General features: G+C 36.3%; 1 protein-coding gene across 5 annotated transcripts in view; it reads left to right on the forward strand.

The window, feature by feature from the left end:
- UBR2 (ubiquitin protein ligase E3 component n-recognin 2) overlaps nt 1-24,470 on the forward strand; it is a 132,300-nt gene that overhangs the window by 68,703 nt on the left and 39,127 nt on the right. For 4 of the 5 annotated variants that reach the window (XM_090282419.1, XM_090282418.1, XM_090282420.1 and 1 more), the window contains exons 12-25: nt 674-837; nt 927-1,026; nt 2,165-2,293; nt 3,364-3,547; nt 7,305-7,366; nt 8,014-8,124; nt 8,771-8,836; nt 10,107-10,229; nt 10,368-10,431; nt 11,774-11,898; nt 21,116-21,168; nt 22,330-22,432; nt 23,195-23,243; nt 23,654-23,808. In XM_090282419.1, the coding sequence (XP_090138545.1) occupies nt 674-837; nt 927-1,026; nt 2,165-2,293; nt 3,364-3,547; nt 7,305-7,366; nt 8,014-8,124; nt 8,771-8,836; nt 10,107-10,229; nt 10,368-10,431; nt 11,774-11,898; nt 21,116-21,168; nt 22,330-22,432; nt 23,195-23,243; nt 23,654-23,808 (1,488 nt within the window). The remainder of the gene's footprint in view (nt 1-673; nt 838-926; nt 1,027-2,164; nt 2,294-3,363; nt 3,548-7,304; nt 7,367-8,013; nt 8,125-8,770; nt 8,837-10,106; nt 10,230-10,367; nt 10,432-11,773; nt 11,899-21,115; nt 21,169-22,329; nt 22,433-23,194; nt 23,244-23,653; nt 23,809-24,470) is intronic. The other variant, XM_090282422.1, reaches the window with a different exon arrangement.

Raw genomic sequence — 24,470 nt, forward strand, 5'->3', positions numbered from 1 at the left:
CATGTATTATAAATGTATATATGTGTGTATATATTTATATGCATGTTTATTATTATACATATACATCATCTCTGGAAAAATATGCAAGAAAACTGCTAGAAGATTGCCTTTGTAAGGGGGACCTCAGGAACTAGGACTTATTTTTTACCTGGGTTTTTTTTTTTTTGTTTGTTTGTTTTGCATCATTTATATATATTTGCTTATTCAAAAATATATAGAGATGTATATCTATACTTAGAAACAAAGACTAAATCTCAGCTAAGGAGATTAAGAGGAAATACAGTTATACTGAGTTCTACAGAATCTGTGATATAAACTTCTGGATCCTAGAATAATTATACCATACCATTATAGGTGTCTAAATGTCTCAGTTAAGGAAAATTTGCAGCCTGATTCAGACCCCCCCACCCTGAATTGTCTTTGAATAATGAGCCTTGGATCTGTCTACTAATATTGTGGCATCTTTCTCCGTGATATAATTATTGCTTCATACAAGTGGCAGTTGGAGTAAGTAATTGTTATTTAGAAATACACAGTAATGCATTAATGATACTATACTATAGTTGTGTCAAATAGCTTTAAACTGAAAGCTCTAACCAATGTTGGTGACTTTTTTTTAGCTTCCTGGTAAATAGGTTTTGATTACCATGTATCCTGATGCATTTTGTTCTAGGCTCGGATGCTCATCACGGAAGAAAACCTGCTGACCATTATCATTAAGACTTTTATGGATCATTTGAGACATCGAGATGCCCAGGGCAGATTTCAGTTTGAACGATACACTGCTTTACAAGCCTTCAAATTCAGGAGAGTTCAGAGCCTTATTTTAGACCTCAAGTGAGCTTTTGTTTAATTATCAAACCTATTGCAATGTGTAAAATGTCAGTGTATGTCCATATATTCATTGCTGTGTTTATCTTGTTCAGGTATGTGTTGATTAGCAAACCAACTGAATGGTCAGATGGTCTGAGGCAGAAGTTCCTAGAAGGATTTGATGCCTTTTTGGAATTACTCAGATGTATGCAGGTATGTATAAACTGACACATTTTTAAAGGGAAATACTCACTTTACTTTTTTTTTTTTTCCTTTTTTCTGTTCATTGAACTGAACACCTTTCTGTCCATAGATTTATTTCATTTGGGGCACATTTCCAAAAGAATGATTTCGATAGCTACAGTTTGGACCAAGAAGCTCCTCTATCATTAGAAACTTTTAAAAAGGTGTAAAATGAATAAAATCCCAACAAAAGTTCTGGCACTTACTGTTTTTTGTATTTGGTTTTTATTTTGGTCATCATATGAGTCTTTCTTTGGGAATTGAAAGTTTACTTTTTTTAATATGCTTACTTAGAAGTATTGCCAATTATTTAAGAAACTATAGTGTTTACAGTTTTTAAAAGTGTTTCCATACTTCTTTTTCTTTGGTGTGATAATTATACAGTATAGAACTTTCCTCCCTCTTTCTAATTCTCTCTTTTGAAAACAACCCATATACGAAATAGAATCTAGAAGCAGAAACCAAGTGACATGTTTAACCAGTTTTAACTATAAGAAGATAGATAACATCTCAGTAAATCTAAGCAGTGCCATTATGGTTCCTTTAGTAACTATCTAGCTTTTCTTAAGAAAAAAATAAGCAAAGTTGATCTACTGTTTTTAAAAAATATTCTAGTTCTTTGTTGGATGTTTAATTTATAGTAATACTTCAATGATTTGTGGTGTTCATATATCTATATCTATCTATCTATCTATATATATACATATATACAGGTATATATATTACATATAGAAAAACCTAGTTTGGTCATTTTGAATAAAATATAAGTTCAATAATAATTGAAAAGTCTGTCAGATTTCTTCTAATAATTTTTGAAGTATTATTGCAGTGAAGTGTTCATTTTATTGTTTAAAACACGTAGAAGATTGCCTCTAAGATAAATTGTTATATACCTTACCTGGATTTTTAATTTCTATTTTAGAGACTGTTAGATAAACAAAATTTAAGAAGTTGGACTTTTCATACTACTACTTGAAAAGTCCTATTAAGCCTTTTTACTTTATGTTTTTATAATCAATATATATTTCTTATATGTTATTTTTCAGGTTGTCATGTAAGTGAACAAATATAATTTTAATTCATTTAAAATTTTTTCACTTTCTTTAAGGGAATGGATCCAATTACACGTCAAGTTGGACAGCATATTGAAATGGAACCAGAATGGGAAGCAGCCTTCACGTTGCAAATGAAATTAACACATGTTATTTCAATGATGCAGGACTGGTGTGCTTTAGATGTGAGTTTCTTCTAGGGGTAGGAGACAGATAAAGGAAATGGAAATAAACAGATTTTTAAGTAAATTTTGAGGAGCTTGGAGAAGATAATGGCTGTATTTAGCTCCTAAAATAGCATATTTTCCTTTTTCCCATATAAATTTGATAAGCTGAAATTCTAAAGCCTTAAAAAAAACTTGGAAAATATATAGCAGAGGAAATAATCCATACTGTCCTCTTATGTCACTGTACTTTTTTCATAATCCTATCTAGATTTTTGAGCATATAAAAAGAATAGTTTCTAAATTTATCCAAAAATAAAGTGTTACTATTGGTATATTTCCTGTGTCTTAAAATTATTTTGTTCTTGTTTTGCTATAATGTCTAGATGGAGCCTATTTAAGTTAGGAAGGTAGAGAAGGTTTTCATCAGATCTGGGCTGTGTCAGAGCTAACTGATCAAAGCATAAAGAATATTCCTGACCCAAGGACAATTGAATTATGCTCTGATGAGGAGTATGGTTGCTATGGGAGCTGTGAGAAGGCTCTGGCTGGAGTGTAGAAGTTGAAGGTAAAGAAGTGGACAGGAGACTTTGATGGGCCTTGGAGGCCTTGAAAGGAAGTTTGGATTTTATTTTAATTGAATTGGGACACCATTAGAGACTACCAAGCAGAAGAGTGACATAATCCAACTTACACATTTTAAAAAATTACTCTATGGAGAATGGATGAAGGGGAGCAAGAGTAGAAGCAGGGAATTTAATAGAGAGATGTTGGCTTTCCTTTGAGTTACTGGAGATAAGTGGCCAGGTTTGAGAGAAAGTTAAAAGATGAAATTCACAGCTTGGTGATACAGTGGGGAATGAGGGGAAGGACTAACTTCTAGATTTCCACAACTGTACAGAGATGTCATTCACTGCGACAGGGCACTAGAAGAGGAACCAAGTTGGGAAGGGAAGATTAGGTTTGATTTTGCTTGTGTTAATATTTGAGTAAGTATTGTTAATACTTACTCATCATCAAATGTGAAGTACTTACTCAGTGGTGTAGAAACCCAACTTTTTCAGTTACTTACAGAAAACCCTCTTTTTTAGGAAAAAGTGTTAATTGAAGCTTACAAGAAATGCCTTGCTGTATTAATGCAGTGTCATGGTGGTTTTACTGATGGTGAACAGCCAATCACGTTAAGCATTTGTGGACATTCAGTGGAAACTATCAGATACTGCGTTTCTCAAGAAAAAGTTAGCATTCACCTTCCAGTTTCTCGCTTACTTGCAGGTAAAGCCTTATCCCCCCAAAATATCCTAAAATATCCTTTAAATTGTAATTTGTTATTAATATTTATTGAATACCTACTACACATTAGTCTGAGAGTTTTACGTGCATTTAACTTATTTAACCATCGCATCGGTCTATGAAGTAGGTACTGCAATTAAGTTTGCTTCACATTTGGGAAGACTGAGACACAGAGGTGATTTGCTTAGTTATCACACAGCAAGGAAGAGTCAGAGTGGGAACTTGGAGGTAGTTTGGCACCAGAAGCCATGTTTATAATGATTGTACCATACATAGTGCTTCAGATTTCTTAAGTGCAGGTACCGTGTTTTATTGTTTAACTCAACCCAGCTTCAAAGTCTGATACTATAATTCAAATCAGTTTGTCACTTAAGTGGTTGCTGACAAATTGAAACCACCCTAGATATTCTTTAATATAAGCTGTTTCTTAATCATTTATTAATAACCCTTTTAAGCAGCAGGTCAAGAGTGAGTTCCAAATTGAGGTGATAATTTTTTCATTGTGAACAGTTCATGTATATTGGGTTGGCCAGAAAGCTCATTTGTTTTTCCCATAAGATGTCTCTAGTAGTGCTCAGTCATCTTTAACTTCATTTGAAACAATTTTGATTGTATTGTGACAGCTGTGATAGCAGCGTGCATTTAAAAAAAAACTTATCAAAATTGGTGAGTTTTTCTATAACCATTTCAATATTGAAGATGGAAGAAATATGCAACATTTTCAGCATATTATGCTTTATTATTTCAATAAAGGGAAAAACGCAACTGAAAGGAAAAAAAAAAGATTTGTGCAGTGTGTGGAGAAGGCGCCGTGACTGAGTGAACGTGCACGTTGGAAGCGCTGGGGGTTTGGCCCTGGGCGGCGCTCCTGGGCGGGCGGACCAGCTGAAGTTGATAGCGACCAAATTGAGACATTAATTAAGAACAGTCAGCATTACACCACGTGGAGATAGCCAACACACTCAAAACGTTCAAGTCAATTAAGTTATTGGTGGAAATCAAAAATGCGTCTTTTATCTTATGGGAAAAAAAACATACAGACTTTTTGGCCAAACCAGTGCTTGGTAGAACATTTGAAGCTGCCACTGTACAGCAGCCAGAAACTTGGAATGTGCACTTGTCCATCTCTGCAGATTCATTTCAGTACACTTCCTTCCATATTTCTTGATTGGAGGAATTTTTGTCCTACTCATATAATATTTATTGTTCCCTTTAGTTCCAGAGTAGAAAGGAAAAGTTCTAAAGCTTGATATTTTTACTTGTGATTTATCTTAAGTGTGTAGCTCAGTAACAATATGATGTGAAAGCGGTTTTGTGTGTGTGTATGTGTAAAGATTGTGGATAATTGCTATTATTTCTTCCTTAAATGTTTGGTAAAAAATTTACCAGTGAGCCCTGGCTGCTGTGGCTCAGTGGATTGAGCGTCTGCCTGCGAGCCAAGTGTCGCAGGTCCAATTCCCAGTCAGGGCACATGACTAGATTGCACGTCAGGTCCCCAGTTGGGGGCGCAAGTGAGAGGCAACCACACAGTGATGTTTCTCTCCCTCTCTTTCTCCTTTCCCCCTCTCTAAAAATAAATAAATAAACAAATAAATAAATTATGTTTTTTTTTTTAAATTCACCAGTGAAACCATATGGATGTGATTCTTCCCTTTTTGGAAAGTTTTTAAATAATTCAGTTTCTTTAATAGATTTCTTTAATAGCCAGTTCTGGTTATTCATTTCTCCTGGTGTGAGTTTGATAGTTTTCATTTTTCAAGAAATTGGTCCATTTTACCTGAGTTATCTAACTTGTGAGCAGAGTTGTTCATACTCCTTTATCTTTATCGTCGTCGTCGTCGGCAGCCGTCCGTCTCGAGAGACGATGGTGTAGCTTCTTAAGAGTCTATCTGCACCGCCGAGAATGGCTGTGCAGTCTGACTCGGGAGTGACACGGTATCTGTCTCCTCCCTTGTTGAATCGACATCTTGCGATGACGCTGGAGTGTCCTCTCCAGTGAAGCTGAAGCTACAGAGCCTGGGCAGGGTGATATGGAGGGTCTGCTGTTGCCCATGCAGCAGACACCCCCCTCTCTTCGCAGCTGAAGGGTCCAAGGGAAAGACGGAGTCAATACAGCTTGGCTTCAGGTGCGCCGCAGGAGTTGCCGGTGTTGACTACAACGTCAAACCGCCTTAGGGACTCCGGCTCCGGATTTTCTGTCGGGGTTTACTCCCTTAGCCTTTCCCCTGAAGAGGTATGCCGCAAGGCAGCGGAGGTTTTTTGGAGTCAAGAGTTTTCCTTCTCTGATGTGCCCTGACTGGAAGATCGAACCAGCGACACTTAGCTCGCAGGCCGACGCTCAATCCACTGAGCCAAACCAGCCAGGGGTTTTATCTTTATAATACTCATGGTATTGCTAGTAATGATCCCTTTTTTAGTTTTGAAGGCATTTTTTTCATTGTTCTGAGCATTATCACATTATCCTGCTGATAGCATTTTATCCGTCTTTTGGATTATTATTGCAATCATGGTGACATAAGATAACTTAGACATCTGATTATCAGCAGTACAACAAATTGAACAAAAATAAGTACCTAAACTAAAATTGTGACTATAGGAAGAAATCTCTTAATTCCTCTAACTTGTTTGTGCCCAGTTTTGTTTTTGTAAGTGTTTTTGAGTGTACTGAACTTGATCCTCAACATAGGCAAGTGGCAGCATGGTGTTGTGAAAAACTAGTCACCTGGAATGCAGGAAAGTGAGTCCTGTCTCCAACTCACTACTGATTTTTTCTGCCCTTAAAAATCTGGTCGTTCGGCTGGTAGCTGATGTTGATATTTATCCACAGACAAAAATAGTACCCTGAAGATGTTTCAGTTTCTGCCTACCTCGTTAACCTCCCTCAACACTTCCCAGTGAACATTTTTGAGCATTTTATCTGACTGTTTGACAAACTTTGGTCTAAATGCTTGTTATCTAATTGGAAAGCTAAGTAAACATACACAAAACAGTTCAGGAACAACTTGGAGTGTGTGCTAATGAAGCTTGAGTGGCAAATGTTGAGTATAAGTCATTAGAATGAGATTTGTAATGCAAGTCTTCATGGATGAGGAAAGCCTCAAACCAGGCTTGACCAAGTGGCCAGCATTTATTGATAAAACTGTAAAAAGCATTCTCTATTTAGACAACATAAACAGGACAATTAATTCTTAATTAACAAAATTACCTAAGGTTGAGCTATGAAAGAGCTCTTTGCATTTAGGAACTAAGAGGCTTTGATCCTAAACTGGAATTTCTGGAGAACTTAATTCTGAGGTCATGATCAATACAGAGAATCCCAGGCCAGTTTCTCTATTCAGTTGCCAGAAAGATTTCTCACTATTAGATTTTAAATGGGAAGAAACTCCATTGCCCTGTGAAATACGACTTTTAAAGTTGGCATGACATATATAAATTGCTTTGATAGTTATAGAGCTGCTCTTGCTATATTTGTGTGCCTAACATTTACTTCATAAATGTCATCAGTTTATGTTCAGTACATGTAATTAAGACTCTAGTTCTAAGTGTTCCTTTATCCAGAGGTTCATGAGAATAAAGTTTTATTTATGGATGCAATTCATTTTATATCATAATTTGTAGCATGATAGGTTCTCAAAGAGAAAGAGAAAAGAAGTTAGATATAAAGTTGAGTGAATATTTAGGATTTTTTCCTAAACATTTTCACTTATAAAAATACATTTTTGTTTGTTCTTTCATGCAGGTTTGCATGTATTATTAAGCAAAAGTGAAGTGGCATATAAATTTCCAGAGCTCCTACCTCTAGTAAGTAGTACTAACTTTAAGAGTAAATACCTTTTTATTATGTTTCATGTATTTGAAATCACTTTGAAACAAAGCTTACTAGTCAGGGCTCTCCAGAGAAAAAAACCAATAGAGAAAGAAAGCACACACATGTTTATGTATGGTGAGAGGGAGAGACAGGGATTGATTTATTGTAAGGCATTGGCTCAAGCACTTAATGGGGCCTACGTTTCGGTAATATGCCTGCAGAGCAGCCTGACAGGACAGGCTGGAAACCAAGAAAGAGTTGATGCTGCAGTCTGAAGTCCAAAGGCAGTCTGGAAGCAGAATTTCTTCATGCTTGTGGGGAACCTATCTTAACCTGTCTTCTCTTATGGGCCTTCAACTAATTGGATGAGGCCCACGCCCATTATGGAGAATAATCTGCTTTATTCTAAGACTACTGATTTAAATATTAATGACATCTTCAAAATAACTTCACAGCAACATCTAAACTGGTCTTAATCAAAAACTGGGTACCATAGCCTAGCCAAGTTGACATAAAATTAACCATCACACAAACATACTTTGAAATCATTTTAACTCGTGTTTTGTTTAAAGCTTCCATCTTGATCAAACACTCTTTTTTATAGAGTTGAGACTTTGTGGTTTTGTTTTTGTATACACAGAGTGAACTTAGCCCACCCATGTTGATAGAACACCCTCTTAGATGCCTTGTTTTATGTGCCCAAGTACATGCAGGAATGTGGAGAAGAAATGGATTCTCTCTAGTAAACCAGGTCAGTGTCTTTAATTCTACGGAAAATTTTTGATTCATTCCTTGGCTTCTGTGAAGGATGTAATTTTCAGTGTACTTACTCATTGAATGTTGTATATCTATATTAAAATTATTTGAGAAGATAAAAGTATGTTAAACCAAATAAGTTTTTTAGAACTTTTATCCATACTTTATCAGGAAACAATATCTAAGGTAGAAATGCACCTAATTTTCTTGATTCTTGCAATCATTTTTAGATATTTAAAAAATGTTTAAAAAATAAAATTCAGATTTTACCTACTTGAATTGGGTTACAAGATAAAAATTCTGTTAGTTGAGTTCTGAAATTGAGGTTTTAATTTTTAAACCTCACCAAGGCTTAGTACAGGTTTTTACCCATTTTTGTTAGCAATAAACCTTATGGAAACAACTTTTTTGAGAGACCCAGAAAGCAGGATACAAAATGTGAACCATATAGTGACCAATGTAATCTGGAAATTTCTAATTAATTAATTTTCATTAAGATAATATTAATTATTAGGGAAACCACATTGTATGTGTGCTCACGTCCTCTTGTCCAAAACCCAGGTGCTCTTCTGGGATGTGGGGAGAGGAAGGAGCTGCACAAATAAAAACCTATTTACCGAATATGATCAATTTTTTTTTAGATTTATTACTACCATAATGTGAAATGCAGACGTGAAATGTTTGACAAGGATATAATAATGCTTCAGGTAATGAACTAAAAGCATTAAACTTAAAGGTATGGGGAGTGGTTTTCTTCTTGTTAATTCCACAAAAGCCAATCACTTATAATCACTCCCAGATCTATAACTCCAGCTTAGCCCCATCTAAGAAGCTCCAAACATATGACTAACAGGCTATAGAACATTTCCATCTAGATTTTATGGACATATTTCAGATTTAACATTAACATATTTGAAATATAACTCCTCTTACTTCATACCTTCTTCCTATCTTGGGTTTCCCTCCTTGGTGAATTGTTCAAAGGTCTTTGTAGTTGTTAACTACATACTTAACTATGTTAAAATTCCCTGAATTTGCCATGATATCTCTTAGGTCTTAAACTCTGCATATTTATTTACTTTGCTCTCTGGATTGCCCACCTCACCCCTTTCTTTTTTTTTGTAAGTTACCTACTAACTTATTCTCCTACATGTTTTAGTATTTCGTGTCACTTTCTCAGGAAGCCCTCCCTGACACACAGACCATGGCGAAGGATCCCTTTTGGGAAGGCCCATGGCGTGGTGCTTATCCTCGCCATAGCATTAATAACTCTTGATTTTGCTTCCCTGTTTCCTTTTCATTCCTTCCTCTAAATCATGACAGCTGTATCTTGTTCCTTTTTTTTTGTCCATTGTGTTTAGCACAATGCTTTTCACATAGTAGTTTTCCCATATTATTGCTGAATGGATTTAGAAATTATTTTAAAAGCTATAAAGTGTAAATTTCAAAAATTATTGGTTCAAAGTAAAGTCCAAATTGATTTAAAATTTATACAACTGGAATTAAAGGAGAATTAAAACTAATATTTTAAAAGCTCTTGCTTCAGTTAGTTTAGTGTTTATCACCAAAAATTAGTTTGAGCTTTTGATAAGCTTTATTGCCTACCATATTTCTCTCAGAGTCTGTCTATACACCAGAGAGTGATAAGTGAACCCTGAAATAAAACTTTAGAATTGGATTCAGAGGGCTACAATTCAAAGCATTAAGAGAAAAGAACATATAATTCATGTTATTCTGATGTGTGGATTTAGGGGTTTGATTTGTTTTGTTTTGTTTATGCTTTGTTTTGTTTCACCAGCTTAGATTCCTGTCCACACTTAGAGCTACCACAAGTAGGGAGTGGGGCTAAATGGGTTTCTATCTGTTATTGGGTTTGGTGAAAAAGTAAGATGCTTTCTCTTGTGCAAACCAAAATTTTCTTACTAATTTATTAGTAGTTCTTCTGACCTTCCTCTTTTCCTTCATCTAAAAAAAAAGACAGGTGTTTCCATGATGGATCCCAATCACTTCCTGATGATAATGCTCAGCCGCTTTGAACTTTATCAGATTTTCAGTACTCCGGACTATGGGAAAAGACTGAGTTCTGAGAATACCCATAAGGTAAGAGCATGTTTCATGAGACCACAACACATCATTAAAGAAGCAGCTTTCTTTTTTTTTGATTATGTTAAATCATCTGAAATAATAGAGTATCTGTGTTCTTATCTCTGAACTTTATCCCCCCACCACTTGCTACAGGATGTAGTTCAGCAAAACAATACTCTAATAGAAGAAATGCTGTACCTCATTATAATGCTGGTTGGTAAGTTTGGACTGTTTGAGACATTTATAAATTATATTGGCTTTTGTTGTAGCAAGTAGTTCAGAATTTTTGAACTATGTTTCTTTTGTTTGAGTGGTTACTCAGTTTTAGGGGAAGGAGATTTTTTCTCCCCTCTTGTTGCTGTAATGTTGAGAGTAACAGCATTGTGATGCTTTGGGAAAAGGAGAGAGTACAACTGCTGAAGCAGAATAAACTGAAAGACTCTTGTGGGGGGAAGGAAAGGAGAATTTAGCTAGCAAGAATAGAATATTTAGAAGCAATTTACTATTACTTTATATCTTGGTATACAGATAGTCCCTGTCTATATCGCAGTTCAGTTATCGTGGCCTCACTGTATTGTGGGATTTTAAAAAATATTATATTTATTTGTCACAGATTTCTCACTATATCGTGGGATTTTGCAATACTGTATATGTATGTTGTTAAAGTTATGTAGGTTTAAGAGTGTAGAATATGTGTTAAGAATATAAGTAGTGTTTATAAAAGTGTGGAAAAGGTTAATAAGGGACTGGGAACGGTTTATAAGTGTGTGGGAAGGGATTATAAAGCCTTAAAAATATATAAATAGTAAAATAAACGTAAGGTTCCTACTTCGCGGATTTTCACCTATTGCGGGGGTGGGGTGCCTAGAACGTAATACCTGCGATAAGTGAGGGAATACTGTATTTCCCTCCGTGGTTTTATGGTACAAAAGTGTGTTGTATTGATTTCAGACAATAATTGGAAGTTAACAGAGACCTATGGCTAATAGATGCAGCTATCTTACTGCCAATATTTTCAGTCCTGTTGCCTCCATCTTTCCTATTCTTTTATCCTGTATCCTCTCCCACTTCCCCTGCTATCTCAGACTCTGTACAGTCCATAGAGCAGAGACTCCTGGCTATTGTCAAGAGATGACACCAATGAAAGAAGTCTCAGAAGGTGATACCTCATTTGCCACTAGAGAGGACAGAGGAAGGCTTTCCTTCCCCGCTGCCATGTGGCAAATGTCATGAAAGCAGTTCCTTAGATTACTGCTGGTACAACTACTGCTGTACCAAGTCGTTACTATATATCTTATTCCTTCCCACCTTCTGATCCTATCTTTCAAAATTGCAACCAAATTTCTCTCTCCACTGTCTAAAATCTGCACTCACAAATCGCTCCTGAGACTCAGAAGTATGGCAGGAGCCTCTCTCCCCTAGCTTGTTGCCAGACCAGTCATTGATGTTCCATTGTGCAAAAAGAAAAAGATATTGTTTTGTGTGAATCATAAGTATATATCACATAAGTATTGTGTTTATGTTAAATGTGTATGAGTATAGTTTTTCATTGTTGACAGGAGAGAGATTTACTCCTGGAGTTGGACAGGTAAACACTACAGATGAAATTAAGAGAGAGATTATCCATCAGTTGAGCATCAAACCAATGGCTCATAGTGAATTGGTGAAGTCTTTACCTGAAGATGTAAGTACCTACATTTTTAAAAAGAAAATTATAACAATTTTTTCTACCTATTAGTCTTAGTATGTATAGATTTACTTCTGTGTACCTATTCCACAATTGTAAAAACTATAGCTCAAAGGTGTGTTTAACTCTAGTCAGTCCTATTAGAAGTAATTAGAAGAGAACACAAGGGAATGGGAGTGGAAAGCAGCATAGAAATAGAATCTTGTACAACAAAGCTTTGAAAGAGGTAAGTAGCTGAATAAAAGTAAACTAGTCCTTGGAACTGAATTTATGTACCCATTATAGAGGGGTTGTTAGAGGGTCTTAGTACAAAGTTGCCATAGATAGAGTATTTTGATGAAGGGAGTGAGAAATACCTAATCATCTGTGTTGAATAAACTAAATAAAGTTTTCCAGAACCTTTTTCTTCTGAAACATCCCATGATTCCTTAGTGAACCATTTCTTTCATTTTAGTGAAAGTGAAAAAGAAATATTCACGTGGGCTCTCATGGGTTAATTGTAATTATTTTTCCTACCAGGATCTTAAGTACTCAGCCCCCTATTTTTCAGCCATGGGCTTTTTAGAAACCCAAAACTTACAGTTGGGAAAGGACTTTTCTTTCATTGAGTCTTTTCAAAATGTTTTTCCAAATTTGAAACATAAATCAAAATTTTCAACCTTAGTGTTCGTTCTAGAATTTAAACTTGTATTGTTGCATAATAATACTTCTTTTAAACTTTGTATTATGAACATTTTTAAACATCTATAGAGGTAGAAAACATAATGAACCCATCACCAGCTTCAACAGATGGCCAGTCTTGTTTTATCTATAGCCTAGTCACTAATTCCTGTACGCCCATTGGATTATTTCATAGAGATTTACCATTACAACTATGAATAGAATTGTACATACCTAAAACAGTGGTTCTTAACCAGGGACAATTTTGACCCCAGAGGACATTTTGCACTCAGGGCAGGGTGTGTAGTGCTATAGGCATAACAGTGAGGAGAAGCCAAGGATACTGTTCATCATTGCACAGTACACAGGACAGACACACACACACAATAAAGAATTAGCTGGTTCAAAGGTCAGAGTACCAAGGTTTAGAAACTGATCTAAAAGATAAGGGCTTTGCCCTGGCAAGGTGGCTCAGTTGTTTGGAGCATCATCCCCTACAATGGAAGGTTGTGGGTTCGATCCCAGGTCAGGGTGCTTCTCTCTCACACAAATGTTTCTCTCCCCCAAACCCCTCTTCTTCTATTTCTCTAAAACCCACAAAAACATATCCTTGGATTAAATGGGGGTTGTGCTTTTAGAAAAACTTATGTATGAGGGGGAACCCCCCAAAATCAGAATTTCTTTAAATGTAACATTTGTGTATTTACTCTTACACGTTTAAACTTCAGTCACCTTCAAAATATTCTCCATTTGATTCTATACACCTATCGAGACCTTTTTTTCCACTGCTCAAAATGGTTTTTGAACTCACCGATTTCGGTACCTTTTAGTGCTTCTGCTGTTTTTTGTTTCACGTCTTCCACATCAGCGAAACGTTTCTTTGAGGACTTTTTTTTCATCCAGGGAAACAAAAATTGCTCAGGGTGAGATTAGGTGAATAGGAAGGATGGGGCATGGGGATCATGCCATTTTTGGTCAGAACCGCTAAACATTCAGCACAGTGTGGGTAGGTGCGCTCATAAATCACCCATCATGAAATGGGCAAACACATTGAAAGGATCTTCCAAAAAAATTCACTGAAGCCGAGCGCAGCCTTTCACAAGCAATACCAGCTGCTACACTGATGCAGATGGGTTCCTAGAACACTCACCTAGCAGGGAAGCCTCTAATACAAGGGACCTGCCCTCCAGAAGATAATTCCCCCTCATATATGCCATTATCACAGCTAAAAAGATAGTAATTAATAATTTCTTAATATCACTAAATATAGAATCAAGATAAAAGTTAGTTGTACCTTTTTTTTTCTTATTTTTACTATTTTCTTTCTTTATTTTATTTTTTGTCCTTACACAAGGACGTCTTTTCATTGCCCGCTCCCCCTTTTTTTTTACCATTAAAATCCTTATTCCTGTTTTAATTATCACTTGAATTAACCAATTACAGATCTCATCCTCTCTGTAACAAGCTTAATAATTACATCAAAACATTCAACAATGATAAGTGTATATTTACATTTAAGCCAACATCATAAAGCCAAGCTCACATTTTAAAAATCTGTTCATTTTTAAAGAATTAACTACAGGTGTGTTTCCTTAACTCTGTCAATTATTCTCAAATAAATATCCAAGACTGGTTTTAGTAAAAACATATACTTCATAAAGTTTTGCCTTAGGTTGCATCTAGTTTTCATGGTTTTTTGTTGTTTTTTTTAAATATATTGTTTTATTGTTTTTCTATTACAGTTGTCCCACTTTTTGCCCCATTGCTCCCCCGCACCCAGCCCATCTCTTCTCCCACAGTCAGTCCCCACCTCATATATGTCCATGGGTTATTTATACTAGTTCCTTTACTAAACCCTACCCCTCCTTACCCCATTCTCTCCCTTACCCCTCCCCCTGGTAACTGTTATTCTGTTCCTTGTTTACATGCCTCTGGTTCAATTTTGTTCATTTGTTTGTGCTGTTCATTATCTCCTGTATTAGGTGAAATTGCATGGTATTTTTCTTTCATTGCCTGGCTTATTTCACTAAGCATAATTCTCTGTGGTTCCATCCATGTTACCGCAAATGGCAAGAGTTTCTTCTTTCTAACTGCTGCATAGTACTCCATTGTGTAAATGTACCACAGTTTTTAATCCACGCATCCACAGATGAGCACTTAGGCTGTTTACAGCACTTGGCTATTGTAAACAGGGCTGCTATGAACATAGGGGTGCATAAGTTCTTTTGAATTGGGGTTTCAGGATTCTTCGGGTATAATCCTAGTAGAGGAATTTCTGGTTCAAAACGCAATTCTATTTTTAGTTTTTTGAGGAAATTCCATACTGTTTTCCACAGTGGCTGCACCAGTCTGCATTCCCACCAACCATGCACTAGGGTTCCCTTTTCTCCGCATCCTCGCCAGCACTTGTTTGTTGATTCGTAATGATGGCCATTCTGACTGGTGTGAGGTGGTATCTCATTGTGGGTTTTATTTGCATCTCTCTGATGGCTAGTGATGTTGAGCATTCTTTCATATGCTGATGGACCCTCTGTATGTCCTCTTTGGAGAAGTGTTTGTTCAGGTCTTTTGCCCATTTTTTAATTGGGTTGTCTATCTTCCTGGTGTTGAGTTGTATAAGTTCTTTATATATTTTCGAGATCAGTCCCCTGTCTGTGATATCATTGGCAAATATGTTTTCCCATATGGTTGGTTCCCTTTTCATCTTGCTAATGTTTTCTTTTGCTGAGCAGAAAATCTTTAGTTTGATGTAGTCCCGTATGTTTATTCTTTCCTTTATTTCCCTTGCCTTAGAAGATGTATCGGTGAAAATATTGCTATGTGGCATATCTGAAGTTTTCCTGCCTGTTTTCCTCTAGGACTTTTATGATGTCATGGCTTACATTTAAGTCTTTGATCCATCTTGAGTTTATTCTGGTGTGTGGTTTAAATTAGTGGTCTAGTTTCATTTTTTTCTCGTCCCTGTCCAGTTCTCCCAGCACCATTTGTTGAAGAGGCTCTTCTCACTCCATTTTATGTTCCTTCCCCCTTTGTCGAATATTAGTTGACCATATAGACAGAGGTTTATTTCTGGGCTCTCTATTCTGTTCCATTGATCTATATGTCTGTTGTTATGCCAGTACCAGACTGTTTTGGTTACCATGGCCTTGTAGTTTAGTTTGATATCAGGTATTGTGATTCCTCCTGCTGTGTTCTTCTTCCTCAGGATTGCTGTGACTATTCGGGGTCTTTTTTGGTTCCATATAAATTTTTGAAGTATTTGTTCTAGGTCAATGAAATATGTCACTGGTATTTTAATAGGGATTGCGTTGAATCTGTAAATTGCTTTGGGTAGTATGGACATTTTAATGATGTTGATTCTTCCCATCCATGAACATGGTATATGCTTCCATTTATTTGTATCTTCCTTAATTTCTTTCTTCAGCGTTATATAGTTTTCTGAGTACAGGTCTTTTATCTCTTTGGTTAAGTTTATTCCTAGGTACTTTATTTTTCTTGTTGCTATAGTAAAAGGGATTTTTTTTTCTAGTTTCTATTCTCTGATATTTTATTGCTGGTGTACAGAAATGCATTCAATTTCTGAATATTGACTTTGAACCCTGCTAATCTGCCAGATTCACTTACTACATCAAGTAATTTTTTTCATGGAGTCTATCTAGAAATAATGACAGTTCTACTTCTTCTTTCCCAATTTGAATGCCTTTTATTTCTTTTTCTTGTCTGATTGCTGTGGCTAGAACTTGCAAGACTATGTTGAATAGGAGTGGAGAGAGTGGACATCCTTGTCTTGTTCCTGATCTCAGGGGGAATGGGCTCAGTTTTTGCCCATTGAGTATGATGTTGGCTTCAGGTTTCTTGTATATGGCCTTTATTACGTTGAGGTGTGCTCCCTCTGTTCCCAGTTTGCTGAGAGTTTTCATCATAAATGGATGTTGTACTTTTATCAAATGCTTTTTCAGCATCTATTGATATGATCATGTGGTCTTTGTCTTTCATTTTGTTTATGTGGTGTATTACATTGATTGATTTGCTAATATTAAACCATACTTGCATCCCTGGGATGAATCCCACTTGATTGCGGTGTATGATCTTTTTAATGGGTTGCTGCATCTGGTTTGCCAATATTTTGTTGAGGATTTCAACATCTATGTTCATCAGTGATATTGGCCTGTTGTTTTCTTTCTTTGTTGTGTCTTGACCTGGTTTTGAAATTAGGGTAATACTGGCCTCATAGAAAGAGGTTGGGAGTCTTCCCTCTTCTTGGATTTTTTGGAATAGTTTGGAAGGGTAGATGTTAGTTCTTCCCTAAGTGTTTTGTAAAATTCACCTGTGAAGCCATCCGGTCCAGGGCTTTTGTGTGTCAGGAGCTTTTTGATTACTGCTTCAATTTCACTCTTTGTTATTGGTCTGTCCAGGCTTTCTGCTTCTTCTTGATTCAGTTTTGGAAGATTATATGTTTCCAGAAATTTGTACATTTCATCTAAGTGTCTTGCCATACAGTTTTTTGTAGTAATTTCTTAGAATCCTTTTATTTCTATATCCGTTGTGATTTCTCCGCTTTCATTTCTGATTTTGTTTATTTGGGTCCTCTTTATTTCTTGATGATCCTGGCTAAAGGCTTGTCGATTTTTGTTTATCTTTTCAAAGAACTAGCTCCTACTTTTGTTGACCTTTTTGAATTGTTTGTTTAATCTCTATGTTATTTAATTCTGCTCTGATCTTGATGATTTCCTTCCTTCTTCTTGCCCTGGGCTTTGTTTGTTGTTGTTGTTGTTGTTCTAGTTCTTGTAGTTGTAGGGTTAGGTGTTTTATTTGAGATTCTTCAATCCTTTTCAGGTATGCTTGTATTGCTATGAACTTCCCTTCCAGGACTGCTTTTGCTGTGTCCCATAGGTTTTGGGCTGCTGTGTGTTCATTATCATTAGTTTCCAGAAACTTTATGATTTCTTCCTTGATCTTTGTTAACCCATTCATTATTTAATATCGTGTTATTCATTCTCCATGAGTTTAAATGTCTTGAGTTTTTTCCTTGAGGTTGATTTCTAGTTTCAAGTCATTGTGATCTGAGAAGATCCTTGACATAGTTTCAATTTTCTTGAATTTGTTGAGGCTTGTTTTATGTCCTACCTTGAAAATATTCCATGTGCACTTGAAAAGAATGTATATTTTGCTTCTTTGGGTGAAAAATTCTATATATACCAACTAAGTCCATTTGATCTAGAGTGTTGTTCAGTACGTCAATATCCTTGCTATTACTTTGCTTTGAAGATCTGTTTATTGTTAACATGAGGTGTTAAAGTCCCCTACTTTGAGTGTGTTGCTGTTGATATCCTTCTTTTAGTCTTCCAAGATTTTCCTTATATATTTGGGTGCTCCTATTTTGGGTGCATATATGTTTACTAGGGTTATACCTTCTTGATGAATTGTTCCCTTAAGTATTATGAAATGTCCTTCTTTGTCTCTTTTTATGGCCTTTGTTGTGAAATCTTTTTTGTCTGATATAAGTATTGCTACCCCAGCTTTTTGTGTGTGTCCATTTACTTGGAATACTTTTTTCCATCCCTTCACTTTCAGTCTGTGTAAATCTTTTGTTTTGAGATGTGTCTCTTGTAGACAGCATATTTATGGGTCATGTTTTCATATCTATTCTGCTATCCTATGTTTTTTGATTGGAGCATTTAATCCATTTACATTTAAGGTTATGATTGACAGGTATTTATTCATTTCCCTTTGTACCTGTGTTCCTCTCTCTGTCTCTTTCTTCTTTTTCTTAAAGCATTCCCTTTAGCATCTCTTGCAATGCTGGTTTGGTAGAGATGTATTCTTTTAGTCTTTCTTTGTCTGGGAAACTCCTTATTTCAGCTTCCATTTTGAATGAGAGCCTTGCTGGGTAGAGTGTCTTGGTTGTAGGCCTTTGTTTTTCATTGCTTGAAATATTTTTTGCCATTCCATTCTGTTGTAGTTTTTCTGTTGAGAAATCAGTTGATAGTCTTATCAGAGCTCCCATGTATGTTATTTGCTGTTTTTCTCTTGCTGCCTTTAGGATTCTCTCTTTGTCTTTGAATGTTGCCATTTTAATTATGATGTGCCTTGGAGTGGGCCTTTTTGGGTTCATCTTCATTGGGACTGTGCTTCCTGGACTTGGATGACTTTCATTAAGTTAGGAAAATTTTGTCATTACTTTTTCAATCAGGTTTTCTATCCCATGCTCCTCTTCTTCTGGTGTCCCTATGATATGTTTCATGTTGTCCTGCAGCTTTCTTAGACCCTCTTCATTCTTTTTCAGTCTTTTTTCATTTTGTTGCACTGTCTGGGAATTTTTGTCTACGTTGTCCTCTAACTCATTGATCTGATCCTCTGCTTCGTTTCGCCTGCTTTTGATTGCTTCTGCTGTGTTCTTCAGTTCATAAATTGTATTCTTCATTTCTTCCTTGTTCTTATTGATAGTTCTATGTCCTTTTTTATAATGGTGTAGTTCTCAGTAAGTTCCTTGTAGCTTCCCTGAAGTTCTTTGCAGTTTTCTGGGAGCTCCTTGTAGTTCCCCTAGAGTTCACTGTAGCTTTCTTTGAGTTTGTTAAGTTCATTGAGCTTCCCATTACTCGTCGGCAGCCGTCCGTCTCGAGAGACGATGGTGTAGCTTCTTAAGAGTCTTATCTGCACCGCCGAGAATGGCTGTGCAGTCCGACTCGGGAGTGACACGGTATCTGTCTCCTCCCGTGTTGAATCGACATCTTGCGATGACGCTGGAGTGTCCTCTCCAGTGAAGCTGAAGCTACAGAGCCTGGGCAGGGTGATATGGAGGGTCTGCTGTTGCCCATGCAGCAGACCCCCCCTCTCTTCGCAGCTGAAGGGTCCAAGGGAAAGACGGAGTCAATACAGCTTGGCTTCAGGTGCGCCGCAGGAGTTGCCGGTGTTGACTACAACGTCAAACCGCCTTAGGGACTCCGGCTCTGGATTTTCTGTCGGGGTTTACTCCCTTAGCCTTTCCCCTGAAGAGGTATGTCGCAAGGCAGCGGAGGTTTTTTGGAGTCAGAGTTTTCCTTCTCTGATGTGCCCTGACTGGAAGATCGAACCAGCGACACTTAGCTCGCAGGCCGACGCTCAATCCACTGAGCCAAACCAGCCAGGGTTCCCATTACTACTGTTTTGAATTCCATATCTGATAGTTTGCTAATCTCTTTCCCTCCTTCTGGGAATTCCTCCTTTCCTTTTGGTGGGATGTTGTTCTGCCTCCCCATTTTCGGTGGCTGGTCTTGTTTGTTTCTGCTTCTTAGAATGATCTGCTTTTATTTTCTGCCTTTCTGGTGTAACCTTCTGTGGTAGGAATCTGCAATTCAGTGGTGCAGACTCCTTGATCTCCTTAACTTGAGGCCCTTGGGATGCCCTTTATGCCTTTTATTTGGACTCTAGTAGCCTTTTGTGTTGTTTGTTGTGTTGCTCTTTGGTGGGTCCTTCCCTTAAATTAGCTGATTGAGAGTCACTCTGTCCACTTCTGACAGTTGTTGAGCTGCCTCTGGCTGATGCCTCTTGGAGGGGAGTAGTCTGCTTATGAGATTTCTCCTGTAGCACTGAGGTTTAGTCTTCCCTGGGATCTAGTCTGCTGCTCCTCCAGTTTTTTCGCTCCAGAACCAGCATTCAAAGTTTTCCAAAGCTCATCTGGTTCATTTCGTCTTCATTTAGATGCAGTCCAGGTTGAGCGTGGCAAGTGCACCTTTTTCTGCCAGCCAGCAGGCAGGGCCAGGGCGGTGGGCAGACACAAGGGCCAGGGGACGTTCCCCTGAGCTGGCGCGCAGGCCAGGGGCATTTCTCTGCTTCTTGCTTTTTTTTTAGAGAGAGGGAGAAGCATTGATTGGTTGCCTCCTGTCTGCACCTGGAGCTGGGAGCAAACCCACAACGATTCAGTTATGGGACAACACTCCGACCAATTAAGCCCTGTTGGCCAGGGCAAAAAATTAGTTCTACATTTTAATGCAGGAAATTAATCCTCAGTTGTTAGATGAGGAAGCAATTTCATTTTCACTTAGACTTTGGAACAAGGAAAAATAAAATTTAAAAGAGCATTTTAAAAGTGATATATATGCTTTATATAAAGTGATAGCAACTATATTTACTGAATGTTTTTGACCAGAAAATATTTTATTCACAGAATTACTATTAAGATGTTAATAGGAATGGGATATAATTTAGGAAATGCTGTTTTACTGAAAATAGGTAAGAAATTAGTATAACTTCACAAAATATTACAATATCTTATGTAAATTTTGTTTAAATGTTATGTGTACTTTGTTTTCATTTAATTCCTTTTGAAAGCTGTCACCATGATTCCCTATGGTAATGACTTATTTTTTAATATTATATTAATCTGAAAGAAGTTTCCCTAATCATATATTAATCATTATCTTTATTATAGAATTTCTCATCTGTAAACATTGGGATAATAGTATATCTGCGTCATAGAGTTGTTGAGTGTAGCATAGTGAGATAAAAAGCCCAATGCTAAGAGTACTAGCAGATATTAACATGAAACACACTTATTTGTTTCCTATACCTTTAGGAGAATAAGGAGACTGGCATGGAGAGTGTCATTGAATCAGTTGCCCATTTCAAGTGAGTTTACTTTTTCTTTTTTCACGTACAATATACAATCACTTTTTGTAGAGTGTTTCCTATGATGGAACTGAGAATGAAATTGTTGCTTTCAGAGTTAAATTTTCAAATATTTAATTCTGATCTATATTTCTCACTTTCATTTTTATAATCTAGCCCTGTGCTCAGCAACTTAAAGTAGCTTTATGAGGATTTCACTTTATTTAGAATAGGTGTTCAGATAATTAAAAGTAACCTTTGCCTGTGATCTAAACAAATGCATTAAGCTTTCTTAAAATTACTTTTTTTTGTTTCCATTTTAATGGGTCACCTAAGAAGGCCTCTGAATGCTGTCTTTTCTAGTGTCCAGTGTGTTGTCCAATCAATAAAATAGTTTATCCGCTAAGGTTGTTGAGCAGTGTCTTAATCCTGCTTTTTTCTTGCTCCCCAACCCATCCCAATGGCACTATTTTTGTTGATTATAAAGATAATACATTCTTTTAGGAAAAAAAGCTTCTTTCTAAGATTTTATTTACTTTAGAGAGAGGAGAAGGGAGGGAGAAAGGGAGGGAGAGAAACATCAATGTGTGAGAGATACATCAGTCGGTTGCCTCTCACACGTACCTACCTGGGACTGGCCCACAACCCAGGCATGTGCCCTGACCGGGAATTGAACCAGCCACCCTTCAGTGTCCACAGGCTGGAGCTCAATCCACTGAGGCGCACCAGCCAGGGCGAGAAAATATTTTTTTTTAATATACAGAAAATATTATTTAAACCTTAAAATTGTACCTACTTTTTACTACTTGGTAGAATGTGTAGTATAGACACCTTTATATGTCAAATTATAGAAGATAACATCACTGTTAATGGTGTTCTATTGTTTGGAGATGTCATAATGTTTGTAACCTCTTCCTTGTTAGACTTTGAATTGTTGCCACTGCACCATCACATTCACTTGTCTGGTTAGGAACAACTGAAAGTGGGTGTGCTAGAGAAAATGAATACATAGGAGTATAAAGTTTTGGATATACATTGCCAGTTCCACCCATAGAAAATAATACCAGCTTACACTCACCAGCAATATGAGTTCTGTGTTCTTATTCTATTATCTAAGACTATCTCATGAATTAGTGTATGACTTTAAAAATAGTATTTTAAGGACCATTTTTTTTCCCATAGAAAACCTGGATTAACAGGAAAAGGCATGTATGAACTGAAACCAGAGTGTGCCAAAGAGTTCAATTTGTATTTCTATCACTTTTCAAGAGCAGAGCAGTCCAAGGTAATTGGAAAAATGGCAAGTGTACTCGGAAAGGTTTGGGCTGGGGTTTTTTGTTGTTGTTTTAGTCTAAACAACATTTACTGTTTTTCACAGATGAAAAAAGGCTACATTTTTTATTGTAGGAAAGTTGGAAAATATAAAAAGATATGAAAAATATATAGGCTGCCTTTAATAATACCATCTAACATTTTGGGTTTTCCCCCCAAGTGTTTTGTACATAGATAAATAAGATCTATATGATTATATACATACCCCAACACATGTATAATTGTATTTTATTGGCTTTTGAAGACAAATTTGTCAACACATATTACAATGTTAGCTTATTATACACTCATTTTAAAATTGCTACAACTTAACATTGTGCTTTTCTATAGTGATTTAGGAATTTTCCTAATCATTCTTAGCTAGTTAAATTTTGCCTTTTAGCAGTCTACTCTTAAAATACTTTTTTCAATAAATGTCATTAAACAAAATTTAAATGTGAAGCTTTAGTTTTTGATGCATGTCATAGAGCTCAAACTTAAATAAGTTTTTGGTTTGTACATGTTTCCCCTGCATTTTAAAGCAACACAGAACCTATGGGGGGAGGGGAGCGGAATTAACTTTGATATATCAGTTTAGTGGGGAGGATTACAAAACTAAGGCTTAAAAGTCTTCTGAAATCAGAAGATAATGTGACAAAGATTATGTTGGTAGTTTTGGATATTAGATTGTTTTGTATGACTAATTCCCTATTCAAATTACTTTCTTTTTTTTTAGGCAGAGGAAGCGCAACGGAAATTGAAAAGACAAAATAAAGAAGATACAGGTATTTTTAATTTTTCCAAAAATCTCATGTCAGTCTCTTTTACTTTTTAAACGTTGTTTTCTGTTGACACTGATGTTTATCCTGCTGACATGGAAGATTTAAATGTAAGCTTTCCAAGTGAACATTCAAAGGACTAATAAATATGCTAATGTAGAAATAATCTGTACTGAGTCATCTCTAGGTTAATGGTTTTTATCTCATATTTTAAGACATTTCTAGGGAAAAGAAAGTCCTTTGTACTGCTGCTATTTATGAAGCTCTTTATGCATTTGACTGACATTAAGAAATTAAAATGTAGTTTTAAGATATATGTTAATGAATATTCTTTGAAGACTACCAAAAGTATCTAATAAAAAGATAATTTTTTAAACGTGTTCAACAAAAGAAACCAATAATGACTTTATTTTCAGCACTTCCACCTCCCATTTTGCCTCCATTTTGCCCTCTCTTTGCAAGCCTGGTTAACATTTTGCAGTCAGATGTCATGTTGTGCATCATGAGAACAATACTACAGTGGGCTGTGGAACATAATGGATATACCTGGTCTGAGTCCATGCTGCAAAGGGTAGGTTTGAAGACATTCAGTATTTCTGTGTTTTATAGTAAAAGCCAAAATCCTTTCGTCAGCATCTGTACCCAGAAAACTTAGGACAAATGTAGGATTCTGAAATATAATTATATTATTACTGCTTTTGTGTCTGACAATAAAGTACAAGTCTGTAAGATTTTTTTTATACCACGTGGTTGTCATTATCTTGGTCCTGTTGTCCAATCTGCCTCTCATTGATTGATTCTAGAATGAAATTCACCGTATGACATTCAGGCTAACCTAGATTTTCCACATCTGACAACCACAATAGCACTATGTGTAAAGATAGATACAGAAACACCACACACACATATATGTCCTTCAGAAATTTGATAAGAGGGTAAGAGCAATAAAAAATGCAAATAAATTCAGTTTAATTACATGGTTTCTTAGGAGACTGGTAAGGGATTTTTTGAGATATACTGAAGAATTATGAACATCTTTTTGAATTATGTGACATTTGAGATAAAAATATGTCTCCTTCTGAAGTGGTTACTATTTTTAGTCCATAGAAACACATGAAACTAGGTAGTATTGGAGACTAGATAATCGCATGATCAATGTTTGCATCTCTAATTATTTGGCTATTAATTCTTAGAAGATTTTTTAAAATAGTGTAGGGACAGAATAAAACTGAA

Source organism: Furipterus horrens, unplaced genomic scaffold, assembly GCF_987537825.1.
Source record: "Furipterus horrens unplaced genomic scaffold, mFurHor1.1.pri manual_scaffold_6, whole genome shotgun sequence".
Classification (NCBI taxonomy): Eukaryota; Metazoa; Chordata; class Mammalia; order Chiroptera; family Furipteridae; genus Furipterus; species Furipterus horrens.